This window comes from Ambystoma mexicanum, chromosome 13 (assembly GCF_040938575.1).
Source record: "Ambystoma mexicanum isolate Mex_15411 chromosome 13, UKY_AmexF1_1, whole genome shotgun sequence".
In the NCBI taxonomy this organism is placed as follows: Eukaryota; Metazoa; Chordata; class Amphibia; order Caudata; family Ambystomatidae; genus Ambystoma; species Ambystoma mexicanum.
Window position 1 is genome coordinate 611,236,951 of NC_090938.1, and position 13,467 is coordinate 611,250,417.

Below are 13,467 nucleotides of genomic sequence, written 5' to 3' on the forward strand. Positions count from 1 at the left end.
GACGGGACCATCGATCAGGAGCTCAGTGGAGTCGCATCTTGCAGCGTCTCTGGCTAGCCACGCCCCTACAAACTTTTTTTTACATTGTAACAGACAACGGACTAACAAGAGCCGTTTACCTGACATGTCCCAACATATGGGTCATGCAGAGTCAGGCATTTGACAATAACCAAGTACACCCTACGGTCCTTTACCTTCCACACAGTGATAAGGGGTGGAGCATTAAAGTACACTTTGATCAAGGCAGACCACACGACGACGAGGCTATCTCAAGTACGGCAGTTCAAGAGGAGGAGAAAGGCAGCGAGATCCAAAGGGGCGAGAAGGAGAGAAGCAACCTTGCCCTTTCTGACCCAGACCCACAAAGCCTCCCTGAAAGGAATCGTAAGACCGCGAACAATAGCCAGTGTGTGTTGCAGCAGATGTCAACGGTATATGGGGCCCTCCTCTGCTGATAACCAAGCCAGGGAGAGATACTTGCCACCATGGTACCGTCCTTGACGCCAGAGACCAGAAAAGCCAAGCGGTTCATCACAGCTGGTGAGTCGAAGGGAGAGCCGATAAGAAACCGAACTGTGTTGTATTTAAGTAGCAAACAGCTAATTTAGGAAAAGTACAAAAGTGTTATTACGAGAAGGGAAAACCATCTGCAGGCTAGTCCGGCACCATGTGGATGCTCACACGAGAAACTCTGGGCGATTTTTACCTATTGTTGAAACTACCGTTCCCAGAAGGCCTTGCGAACGGGGTGAGAAAGGATCAAAGTGGTTACACAGGGGTCTAGCAAAATCCTCTGTACAGTCGAAACTCTTTGACCGGCTGAAAATAGTAAAGCTAAGGGAAATGAGTCCTGCATTGTAAGAAAGTAGAAGAAATTGTGTGATGGGCAAAAGTTGGCAAGAGGGAACCTGATGGGCTAAGCCTAAAGTCCTGATTAACAGTGTGTTGACAAAGGTGAACCTAGCAGAGGAATATCCACAGTGAACTGTTTAAAAAGACCTTGAGATTTGTGAATGCCATAAGTGAAGTTGATTTGAAGAAAGCCATAGTGAACCTGACGGAGGGAGGCTGATATTCGAAAGGGTCTGAGCCCGGAAGAGGGGGACCCAGGGGTGAAAAGGCATCACCCAAAGTACAAGCAGGTAGGAATTGTTGATTATTTTGTGTCACATCAGCTCCTCGGAGGCCAGAGACTTTTTTTTATAGAAAAGACTTAACCACCGAAGGTTCGGGTATCTGAGAAGCAGAACTGTCTTGTGCTGGGGAAGGTCGAGCATGTGCTGTGCTCCTGTGCTGTGCTCAGGAGTCCCGCCTTGTCCCGTGCTCAAACCGTGGGCAAGGGAGACTCCCGGCTTCCACATCCTGACTTATTTGTGAACACTTCTTTCTTTCGTGTGAATCTTATCTCACTTTTTTGTATTTACTTTTAAGGATTGGCAATAGGTCGGTCTTAGTCTAGGCCCCTTTATTTAACAAGACGCCACTAGGATTGCATTATTATTTGATGGTCGTAGCTTGCTCCCATCTTAGATTTAGGTTTAGAATAGGCGTACTCTTACGTACCGTCCCCTGTCCTCCATACTGCATGGGAATCCCTTCCAAGGGACGCGGGACGGAACCTTTTTCACCAGAAAAAACATTCTTCCTCTTTAAATTTAGAGGCACGCAGGGGTGCGGCCCTGGGAGCATGCACTGCCCTGACTCTGCCCTCCGGTGCCACAGCTCAGTCCCATTTTCCACGTAGATAGGAACAGGCTGAATTCACCAGCGCTCCTGGGTTTGGCTTCAGCCATGTCATCCCATTTCTTTGTCTTTTTTGTCTTTTCTATCATTCAGGTACTCGGTCCTCCAGCGTCACGCTCCTCCCTGGCGCATGTCGACTTCCACAGGGTTCAGCAGGTGTCCATTCTGCGACGGGCTCTTCCCAACTTAGATCCCCACAGCCTCTGCCTACGTTGCCTTGGTCCAAACCACGGTTGGCAAGCTTGTATTGCATGCAATGCCCTGTCATCGAGTTCGCTGAAGAACAGACTTGGCAGGTGGAGGGAGCTCTTCCAGAAGTCACCTCCAGAGGACCTCAAGAACTTTGTGAAACATCGATCCAGGTCCAAGGTGGGGCCTCTATTTTCCATCGCTCCCCGCAAGGTAGACTCTTTCCCAAGGACTTGACTGCGCGGGTTGGACCGCTCAGGTTCTTGTACCAGCACGTGCACCGTGGCTGCTCCAGCTACCGGCTTGCAGGCCGAGGGATCCCTGGATCCTCGCGGTAACAGTGTGGAGGGACCGGAAGATTCTTTTACCAGGTCTTCACCCGAGGGGCTCCACCTTTTTACCGGCACTATGTCCGAGGGGCCACGTCCTAGTACCGGCAATACGTCTGAGGGGTTGCCTAAACGCAGCTCTACCGGCCTCTCGGACGAGGGCCTCAAACCTACCGGGTCTAGCCCCGAGGAGCAGAGTAAGCCTCACGATCCACACTCGAGAGTCTTGGAGGAGGCTGGGCCCAGCGAGCCGAGCAACACGACACAGGCACATGCTCGACAAAATGACTGCCGCGCCAGACATCGGCACCAGTCCGACGCCATTCCTGGAGTTCAGCGAGGAACAAGTGTCGAGGTGGGGCTTGCCTCAACCAGGTACGTGGCCTGCAGCCTATCCTTCATTTGCGCAGGGTAGGTTCCCGCTGCATCCGTACTGGCAGGGTATGCAGCGGCTCCAGCAGCCTCCCGCTACCCCGTCAGTATCCATTACCACGCCTCTGGCCTGTGAAGACAGGTTCCTTCAGAGGTTCCTCAGGCTCATGAAGTCCCCTCGGATGGGGTTTATCCTCAGGGATGCCATCGGGGATGCGCTCCCTCCAATGCTTCCGGCACCACAGGCCCCGGCACAGCCTCTGCCTCTGGCCCCCCAGCCGATTCAGAAAAAGAACCAGGCAGGCCTGAGATTTGTGCTGGACCTTTCCACCCTCAACCTCTCCTTAACGCTACAAAAATTCAAGATGGTTACGCCAGCTTTTATTGCGGAGACATTGTGCAGGGGAGACAAGATGTGCTCCCTGGATCTGAAGGACGCGTACGTACACGTCCCAATTTGGCAACCCCATCATTCTTTCCTATGGTTCAGGATCATGGGCTGCCATTTCCAATACAAGGTCCTTCCTTTTGGCCTCAACTCTGCTCCCAGGGTCTTTACCAGACTCATGAATACTGTGGCTGCCCTCCTCAGAGCGCAGGGCCTCCACATCTACCCATACCTCGACGACTGGCTCGTCAAGGCTACATCTCTGGAAGCGGTTCACCACTCTTCCCATGCCCTTATGAACACAGTGCAGGATCTGGGCTTTTTGCTCAATCTCAAGAAGTCGCAGCAGCAGCCCACGCAGACTCTGACATTCTTGGGCCTTATCTGGGAGACATGCTCCGAGAAGGTGTTTCCGTCGGAGGACAAGATCTCGGCCATCAAGAGGGCCACCGCCCACTTCCTCAGCACTGAGGTGACTTCGGCATGGTGGTACCAGCATCTCCTAGGTCTCTTGGCGGCAGTCCCACTAGCCATCCCACACACAAGATTGAGGAGGATTCAGCGGCACTTTGTGGCCTCATTGAACCAGGAGCGGGGCGCTCAATCCAAAATGATCATTCCTCTATCCCTCCACCAGGACCTCACACAGTGGTCAAGGGACTGCATCCTACGGACGGGCAAGCCCTTGTGGCCCCTCCCCCAGCCCCCCCCGGCAGGTCACCATCACCACTGACTCCTCGCTCGAGGGCTGGGGAGCCACCCTTGACGATCTCTCGGTCCACAGCACCTGGACTCAACAAGGGGCAGGAGTACCACATCAATTGGTTGGAGCTGAACGCCATCTGGCTAGCGCTCAGAGCATTCCTTCCACTTCTCGGGGGCAAGGTTGTCCTCATCCAGTCAGACAACTCTACCATCATGTACTATGTTAACAAGCAGGGAGGCACCAGATCCCCTCCACTGTGCAGATTGGCAATCAGCATGTGGGAGTGGACCCTGGAAAACATCTACCTCACAGCAGTCCACCTTCCGGGGGAATCCAACCTGGAGGCGGACAGGCTCATCAGGTTGGGAGCAGACAATTACAAGTGGCAGCTGAACTACTTCATTATTCTGAAGATCTTGAACAGATGAGGTCTCCCCCAGGTGGATCTCTTTGCCACCTGGCACAACAAGAAGTGCTCTCAGTTTGCCTCCTGGCAGGGACAGGGCCTGGCTCCCTCGGCGACGCATTTCGGATTCAGTGGAACGGCATGATAACGTACACCTTCCCGCCCACTCCGCTGATTCACAGTGATTTGCAAGATCCAGGATTCTCGCCAGCTCAACAACATTCTAATAGCTCCATGGTGGCCAGCCAGGCCATGGTTCTCGGAGCTGCTCAGCCTCTTGGAGATGCCACCCATTCACCTTCTGACGGGCCCAACATATCTTCTGGCGCAGCGGGCGGGGCAGGGTCATTGACCCCGCGCCACAGGAACTTGCCCGCACAACTTGGTTCCTGAGCAGGTAATGCTTAGGCACCCTAGCCTGTCCCAGGCTAATCTGGAAATCATACAGGGCGCAAGGCTACCAGGGCCCAGTATAAAAGTAAATGGACTAGGTTCTGCCACTGGGAAGACTCCAAGGAAATCGACTCCCTGGTATGTACTTTGGACGACGTCCTCTCCTTCTCTGGCACCTTGCCCACTCTGGCTTGCAGGTGGACACCTGCCACTTACCTCGCAGCCATCGGGGTTTACAGGAATTCAGAGGAGGGGGGGTCTTCTCCTCAATTCGATTGTCAAGAAATATCTGGCAGGGTTCGCAAGGCTCTACCAGCCCATCATGAGGCCACACCCTGTGTGGGACCTGAACATAGTCTTGGGTGCCCTGGCGCACAAACCGTTTTAGCCAATGGCGTCCGCGGACATCAGGCTGGTCACCATTAAGACTGCCTTACTAGTCTGCCTTCCTCGACTTGCAGAGTCAGCAAAATCCAGGCGCTGTTTGCCTCAGAACCATATACTACCTTTCACAGGGACAAAGTAGTCCTGCGGACACACCCAGCGTTTCTGCCTAAGGTGCCGTCTGCTTTCCATTTGAACGAGGAAATAGTCCTTCCTAAGTTTTTTGCTGATCCTAAAGACGAGGTACAGATGGTCCTGCACTGCCTGGATGTTGGGCGGGCCCTGAAATTCTTCCTTGACGGGACCAAGGAACTCTGCAAATCAGACACCCTGTTTCACTTTCGGAGGTGCAAGATCAGGCCTCCAAAGCCTCCATTTCCTGCTGGATGGTCTCGGCCATCAAAGAACCATACGAGGGCCAGCACAAGCCGCTTCCGGCAAACCTGCATGCCCACGCAGTCACAGCCAAGGCAACGGCCATCGCATTCCAGCGCCATGTCCTTTGGCAAGTCGTAAGCAGGGCGGCCACTTGTGCCACTCCCTCGGCTTTCTGCAAGCATTACTGTTTGAATGCCGGCTCTAGATCGGAGGCAGCTTTCGGCCAGGCGGTTCTCAGGAACCTATTTGCTTAAGGAGGGTCTCCTCTACACCCTGGGGCTACATTCAGTTGTAATTTCCCATGCAGTATGGAGGAAAGGGGACGGGACGTAAGAGTAATTATAAGTTACTCACCGTAGTGACTAACCTACTCTTAATCCATAGTCCCCTTTCCTCCATACGTCCCACCAACCTCCCCCCTAATAATACTGATGTCATTAGGCAATGTTAAATCTATTGTCGATGTGTCAATGGGGACTGAGTTGTTGCGCCGGAGGGCAGAGTCCGGGCAGCACATGCTCCCAGGGCCGCGTGCCTCTAAATTTAAAGGGGAAGGTTTTTTTCTGGTGAAAAAGGGGCTGTCTCCCGTCCCTTGGAATGGACACCCATTCCCATGGAGAAAAGGGGTCTATGGACTAAGAGTATGTTAGTTACTACGGTGAGTAACTTATAATTTTACATATACAGTTTAATAAACTCCCTTGAACTGTGATCACTTGTCTGTCTTTACTATTGCCACAATGAGTTCCTTACACTAGGCGGAACACTCGAGAAAGACTGGTTTCAATGGACTATATTGGTGCCCAACTTTTATCGGATCTGTTAGAACTTGCATTGCAACTGTTTTGGGATTTGATAACAGTGCTGGCTTCTTTCCTGTCAGACCATTCGCATTATGTCACACTGCAACCATTTATATCCAGTCAGAGGAGGCTTTCTTGTGTGGTGCAACTGTGCTCTGATCAGTCATCCCTGCTAACGCTATAACTTGCAACCTTGCAGACCTGATCCACTCTATTCGGCTGACAAATTAATATGTATTACTCGTTTTATAGGAAGGCCGGATTCAGGTTTGGAGAGGGCAAATATAGCGCAATGCTGTGAGTGCTTATTGGTAAGCTTTGAGTTGCATCTGGATTTTTAAATGTAGAGTGAAAGGACAGCGAAAAGGGGCATTGACCTTCTAGTAAAACCTTTCAACTGAGGCAGTATAAGACTGCACTCTTAGTATAAGGCTGTACCACCTGAGTTCAGGGTAGTGTAGACCGGACAGCCAGGCTTATCTTGGGACGGAGAGAGGGCTGTAGAATGAGTACAAATGAAATTGTAATACAAATGGTCCAAAGAAACAATGAAACACTATGTATTGTAAACAATTAAATACAAGTAGGCCCAGCTAAATCTTGGGGGAAATAAGTACCATCACAGGTCATATAAACACATTATAAAAACACAACACTATGCTTAAAGGTACACAAACCAAAGCATATAACCTTATTTGGAACACCTAACAGGAGTTCTAGGGAAGTCCAAACCCAGTTACTTTTAGATTACTTTCAATAATACCAGGGTAGTAGACCCTTTCAGTTGCACCGTGACGCTCGGCAAGAAATCACATATTGATATGAACTTGACAATATACTTTTATGATCTAGTGAAACACAGATTCAGGTAACAGTATAAACCTATAAAAGTGATTCAAAATAACAGTCTTATTCTAGGGGAGTTGGACCTTGTGGTGTAATATTCAATTACAGTTGCTTTTCAGTTCAGACTAAGGGAAGCAATAACTCTAACTTATTTTAGGATAACAGTTATGGTCAAGGTAAGTAAAACCTATACACTTTTACAGGATGTATAAGCAACTTAAAGGCAGGTATAAACGTAAGACTGGTTTTGTGCCTGTCTAAAACAGACCAGGGAAAGCAACGCCTAGTGTTACACTTCATGAATGACTCCAAATTATTCTAGGTTGGTCAGACCTAAGGCAGACTTATTCTGGACAGGCGAACAGCAAGTCGAGGGAAGCAAGACCCAGTTAGGAACACTCATACATTTATCCTAACAGGAATAGTGAAGTGAAACCAACAGCATTACTTTTGGGGATGAGGCACAACCAATTCACAGGTGAGTAACTTAACCTTATATTTACTTTTCAGAATAGTGCAACACACTTTCAAGGTAAGTAAGAACTTTTGTAACTGTGTACTCTGAGTTAGTTACCAACCAACTTCTTTTGCAAGTAAGTAACTTTAAAACATGTATTCTCTTTTCTAGGCAAAAGGCCCAATCCTTTAAAAGTCTTTCCCTTATTCTTGGAGCATGAGTGTTCTCAGTGGCAGAAGGGGGGGATCACTAGGGTCTAGTGTCCAACGGGCAGTGTCAGGATAGGTTCTTAAGTAACACAAGTCAGAGTTCCTAAGGAAGACTGTATTTTACTTTAGGGTTAGTTAAGGATCCAGGGGCTTCAGAGAAGACACCCTAGGAGGATTCCAGCAGGGGCATGGGTGGACTGGACGAGAGGACTCCCAATCACAGAAAACACCCCAAAACTACACAGAAATCACAAGAGACTTAAGTAAATACCCAAGCCAGCAAAGTACCTCAGCACAGAAGATTTTGCAGCAGGAGGACTTCAGGATCTGCAGCCAAAGACCTGGTCAGTGGATTTGTTGTCATCGTGACTGAAAACAGAAACTTTGCAGCAGGGATCAACAGGGAAGGCTCCAGGCAAGGGTTTCCACCTGGCTGGATGCAGCTCTGTGGATTTTGCACCTTTTCAGGAGCACAGAAGAAGACAGAATATTGCTGGTCGGATTCTCGTTGTTTGCAATGTCCAGCACTCTGGTGAGGGGACTTTCTTGACTGGAATTCTTCCTCTGGAGATCCAGCAGGATGCCCACGAAGTTTCAGCAAGATTTGGAATTTGGAAGACTGCACCGCATAATGGCTTCAGGTCAGAGTATTGGGGTGTTGCAGCCCTACAAGGTCACAGCATGGCATGGGATTGCTCAAAATGCAGGTGGTCTTGAGTCTAGTGGGCCTCACCAGGCTCTGGGTCAGAGTCCCCAGGTCGATTGGAAGGACGGGCTACAGCAGGCTCCGGTTACACAGCAGGCCCTCCGGTTTCTGGAAATAGTTTCAGCCGCACATTCTTCATCTTCCTCTTCTGTTTCGGTTCCAGTGGTCGACTACCTCTTTAGCTTTCAGGATCGGACTCGTATGCAGGAACCCAGGCAAATCAACAGCCTTGCAACATTCAAACCTGCGGGGTTCGCAATCCTTTCAGGACAGCCTGCCTTCCAGTTTGAACTGGAATCTCACAATCCAGCTGGAAGACAAAGGGCTGCAGAGCTTTAGACTCCTCCTTCGCTTCCTGCCTTCACAGACACTCTGTAGCCTGGGCTTGGAGCTGATGTAGATAAAAATCACACAAAGCAAGTTCCCACTCTGGATCTCAGGGGAAGGAACAAGAAAGGACAAGGAACACTAAAATGGTGAAAAAGCAAGACTGGGGCCATTTCGGCAAAATGAGCACCAATGGGTGCCTTTACTTGGGCTGTGGAAAAGGCTAAAGGTGCACCGAATTAATAAAAAGGATCACTGCCACCAGCCATTGAAGGTAAGTTTGTCCTTTTAACCTAAATGTTTCTTTTAAAATGAGAAAGGGGATACTCCGAATCTCCCCATCACTCCACATAAGGTGGGGGGTGCTGGTCTCACTTAATAAAATGTTAAAGGGATCCAAAGATCCTTTCTACTCTTGGGAACTGTAGTTCTCACAAGGTTAGCAAAAGAAAGTTAAAAAGGGAGCCCTTAAGGCAAACCAGCAACAATAGGCACTTATTGCCAAAAAGTGATCATAGGAGAACTTTTAAATGACACTATTAGAAGTGACGCCCATAAAAAAGAGTAAAAGATTCTGTGAGTGTGGGAAGAGGTTCCCACTCGGAGGTATAAGGAAAAATAATCCACCAGTAAAAGCAAAAGGTTCTGGGGTTGACACAGGTCCGTAAGATTTATCATTGCTATGAAAATCTTACCTAACACACAGTACTCTTGAATTACCAGTGGGGTATGTCCAGAATGTAACTTGACTGGTTCTGTACATGTGTGTTGAAGCTTTCTGTCCAATTTTAAAGTGCTTAGAACTTGTTTAAGTGTTGAGGGAAAAACAAAGATAAGTACTAAAGACCAAAGTGCAATTGTGGCAGGGAACAAATGTCATTGCCCGAAAGATTAATTGCTTACAGATATGTTTTGCTTTAATTGTAGAAAGGAATTTAAAGATCCAGACCAGCTGTATCTAACCTTGAAAACCCTGCTGACCCAAATCAAGGTGAGTGATGGCAAAACATTTAGTTATTCTGCAATCATTTGATGATGACATTTATTGTAAGGCTACAACACAGGTGAAATTTCACAGTGAAAGGAAAAATCCTCTTCCATCAGTGGCTTGACCCTCTTCATAATATACGCACTTGAACTCCTTTACAAATGGGATCTTCTTCCTGAAATTTAAGGCAGCCTCTTCTCCAAGATTGATATCCAATTGTTTGCTCTTATTCGTGTGCTAGTGCAGAACTTGAGTCTACTTTGTTCTGGAGGATACCTCGACACCTTTGGAAGTGATCATCAATTGGGGATTCTTGACTTGGTGGTACTTTTCTTTCACCCACGTCCTACCGCAGTAGAGCATGGGTTTGGTTCAGCGCATGGTGACTCTTAAGTTGTGCAGTTGGCAGGGTGGGGGCTGAAGGCCTGGGGGGAGCTAGTGAGCCCTAGCAGTACACTGATTTAGATCCAATGTGGTCCAGTGACAAAATGGTCTACTTGCCTCTGTTCTATTCAGACTGATGCTTTCTCCTAATCTCTAACATGCATTATCACTGATGGATATTGAGTCTTTTTTTGGGAGTTAGTTTTTATAAATGATGAACCTACTCTCTGTACGCCTCTTTCCGGCAGGCACATCCGAGTTCATGGCCTTTCATGGAACCAGTGAAAAAATCGGAGGCTCCGGATTACTACGAAATCATTCGCTTTCCTATTGGTAGGATATTTCTCTTTGTATGTTGAAAATGATACGTGATGAAAGGGGAGCTTTCTTTGGTTGCATTGGAAAGTATGAATTTACCAAGCTTTTTGCCTCCTCATGGTGGCATTTTTTCATAACTTGATTCTTTTATAACTTGATTTCATTACAAATGTGATGCCACATATCCTGTATGAAGCTGACGGTTTGTGCAAGAGATGGTCTGCAGCACGCACAGTGGTTGCACAGTTAACTTGTTAAGTAGCTGCTTCAGAATTGGCTGTAAACCCCATCTGCGTGCTGTAGACTGCCGGGCAGTTGGAAAACCATTTCACTATCGTGCTTCAGTCTAAATGCCTCTCCAGAACCTAGTTTTCTCATGTTCTCAACTCCATTTACCTTGCATTAGCACCCTGTCGGGGGGAGCCAGTTAATCCGGTGGCTAGGAACACAGGCTTGAGCCGCTGATGCAACCATGCGTTCCATGCCGCTCCCGACGGCCGACTCACTCGGCCGTCATCTCCCTCCCAGCACTTTTTTTTTATTTGCCCATTTCCCACCCCCACTATTTGTTGTGGCTGCTTCCCCGGCCGCCATGGCAAGGGAATTGGGGCTCAGAAGAGCCCCGCCTTCCCCTTCCATGGCGGCCATCTTGGAAAAGGATTTCATTCATTGAACGGGGCGCATTGCAGGGGCTGCCGGGGTGTTAACACCTACTCCTGCAACGGGTGCTTAACAGACACATTAAATGTATGATTACAAGTGCAGTATGCTACCATTTTTAAAGTGAGGGGTGGTGACCAGTTAATATGGAAGTTTGGCTCACAACATCAAGAGAAAAATGTAATGGATGAAGGAATGACACAGGTCTTCAAAAAGAACTCCAATAAAGAGCATATGTATTGCATGCCTTAGGAATTTAAAGGGGAAATATCTTGCTTTCTTTCTGTGAATTTTATTCCACGCACTATTCCAAACAAATGTTTTCTATTTGAAAACAACCTTAAGGGGAGTGATCACACTGCAATTATGTAGTGCTGGCGTGTGTCGAGCGTGCAGGGAGTGGGAGAGGGGGCCCTTCCCCCAGCCTTTGCAACACATAAAGCAACAGGCTGAAAAGCGGTAATCCCTGTGCAGTTTAAAAAACATGTTAACAAGTGAAAAGCTTTAAAGAGACAAATGTTTTATAAACTCCGTTTCTGTCTGAACCCATCGGTGGGGAGAGCTGTGTTTCCAGATATCCAGCCTCAGGATTTCTTTTGCCAGAAAATATTTTTTTGGTAGAAAAACAACTAAAACACTAGCTGAAAAAAAGTGTTATAACCACTTTCTGTGGTTTGTGGTAACTGCATCAGTTATGCCTTTTTTTTCCCGGTGCATTCTTTCTAACAGTTTTATTTTATTTATTTAAGACCTAAAGACCATGACGGAGCGCTTGAAAAACCGTTACTATGTCGCCCGCAAGCTCTTCATAGCTGACCTCCAACGCATCATCACAAACTGTCGGGAGTACAATCCGCCAGACAGCGACTACTGCAAGTGTGCCAACACACTGGAGAAGTTTTTCTACTTCAAGCTGAAGGAACTGGGTCTCATAGACAAGTGAAGAAGCGCAGATTCCTGTATTGGGATTAAATCGAAGCTCACAATCTCCTGGAGGCTTGGACCACTGTTAAGGAGCCCAGACAGGAGGGGCACAGTTTTTCTTAAACCAATTTCATTCCACTTTGTCCCTTCCCAACTGGGCCGATGGCGAGACACACAAAATGGTTAACCGGGAACTCCTTCATGCATGTGGTTTTCTGACCGATATGTATTTGCCATCTGGATGACATGTTGGAGCTGCCATACTTCCAGAAAAGGCAAACCTTGTTATTTATTTTTTCAGTTACAGCTTGAAGGACATTAAATTCGTATCCCAAGTGCTACTATGTTGGCGGTACCAAGGTGGTTAAGGTGTGATGTTTGTTGTCATGTAACTTCACACTATAAACTCAAGGATTGTGGCTGCTGTTGAGTGCCAAACATTTCAAAAACAGGATGAAGGGTGATCTTTCCACAGCAGTCTGCAATGAACACTTGAGGAGAATGTTTGTCATAGGAATGGTCTTATCCGTTTCTCCACGTCACACAAGACTGCATTTTTTTTAAAAGTTTGTTTGAGAATGTCTGTGATCTTTGAAGTTCGACAGGCCAGTCTAGTATATTTTCACATGCGTGTGGGTAACAGAAGGACCTAGGCACTATTATATTATATCCAAGATTTCCATTAGCACTTGAAATACAAACATTCGCCTGGGTACTTTTGAATAATCCTTCTCACATGCTCTTCAGGATATTAATAACATTTCTTGTAGCAGCCCACAAACGTCACTAGGAACTACTCATGATTTAGCAACATAATGTGTAAATGTTGCTGTAATCAAATCGATTGATGGTGCCAAGTAGCCGATGGCACCGTCGGTGTATCTAAACTTTTAGATTTTTAGGCTTGTGCCTAGGATTTCCATCTTAAAGCTACAGTGAAGACCAAATACATTTCTCTGCCTTAAAGAGTTGAAAGAAAGTAAAACATTGGGCAAGTACCATTAAGTGGGTGGAAGCCAGAATCAAAATGACCAAGATTGCCAATGTCACACGCTCTATGTAACTACAGGAGCTTCATGTCATAAATTGACCTATGTAAGACTTTGCAAACGTTAAGTGAACCATATACCTAGGTGGAAACACGTTTTTGCATGCATTCTACATAGTGTGCACATTTGGACTGCTTTCTTTCCACCCTGTTGGATTCACTAGCTTCGCCAAAAAAACAGTGTTTTGAGGGATCTTAATGAGGCATATCACATACAGTGGATTTCCATTACAAGAGGAATCCTCCTTGAAGCATAGCTTTCCAATTTTTTTAAGACATTTATGGGTTTTAAATCTTCAATGCCCAGTTATGGGTATAAAATCTTCAATGGTAGCCAGTCAAAGATTTGTGTTGCACTGATACCGATCTTATTTACTGCTCTTTGTGCGCCTACCCACGAAGAATCAGCACTTTATTTTTTGTAAGTTTTTTCTATTTTATTATTTTCCTTAAGCTTAAAACAGCAGCCTTTTAAACTTTCTTTTTTACTTCATGGAATTTTCTACAAA

At 47.2% G+C, this 13,467-nt stretch overlaps 1 protein-coding gene across 2 annotated transcripts in view; it reads left to right on the forward strand.

Annotated features, from left to right (window-relative positions):
- The window catches only part of KAT2A (lysine acetyltransferase 2A), a 288,388-nt gene extending 276,115 nt beyond the window's left edge, over positions 1 to 12,273 (forward strand). The window contains exons 16-18 of one of the 2 annotated variants that reach the window (XM_069634476.1): positions 9,564 to 9,627; positions 10,257 to 10,341; positions 11,736 to 12,273. In XM_069634476.1, the coding sequence (XP_069490577.1) occupies positions 9,564 to 9,627; positions 10,257 to 10,341; positions 11,736 to 11,929 (343 nt within the window). In that variant the 3' untranslated portion in view covers positions 11,930 to 12,273. The remainder of the gene's footprint in view (positions 1 to 9,563; positions 9,628 to 10,256; positions 10,342 to 11,735) is intronic. The other variant, XM_069634477.1, reaches the window with a different exon arrangement.
- Positions 12,274 to 13,467: the final 1,194 nt, after the last annotated feature.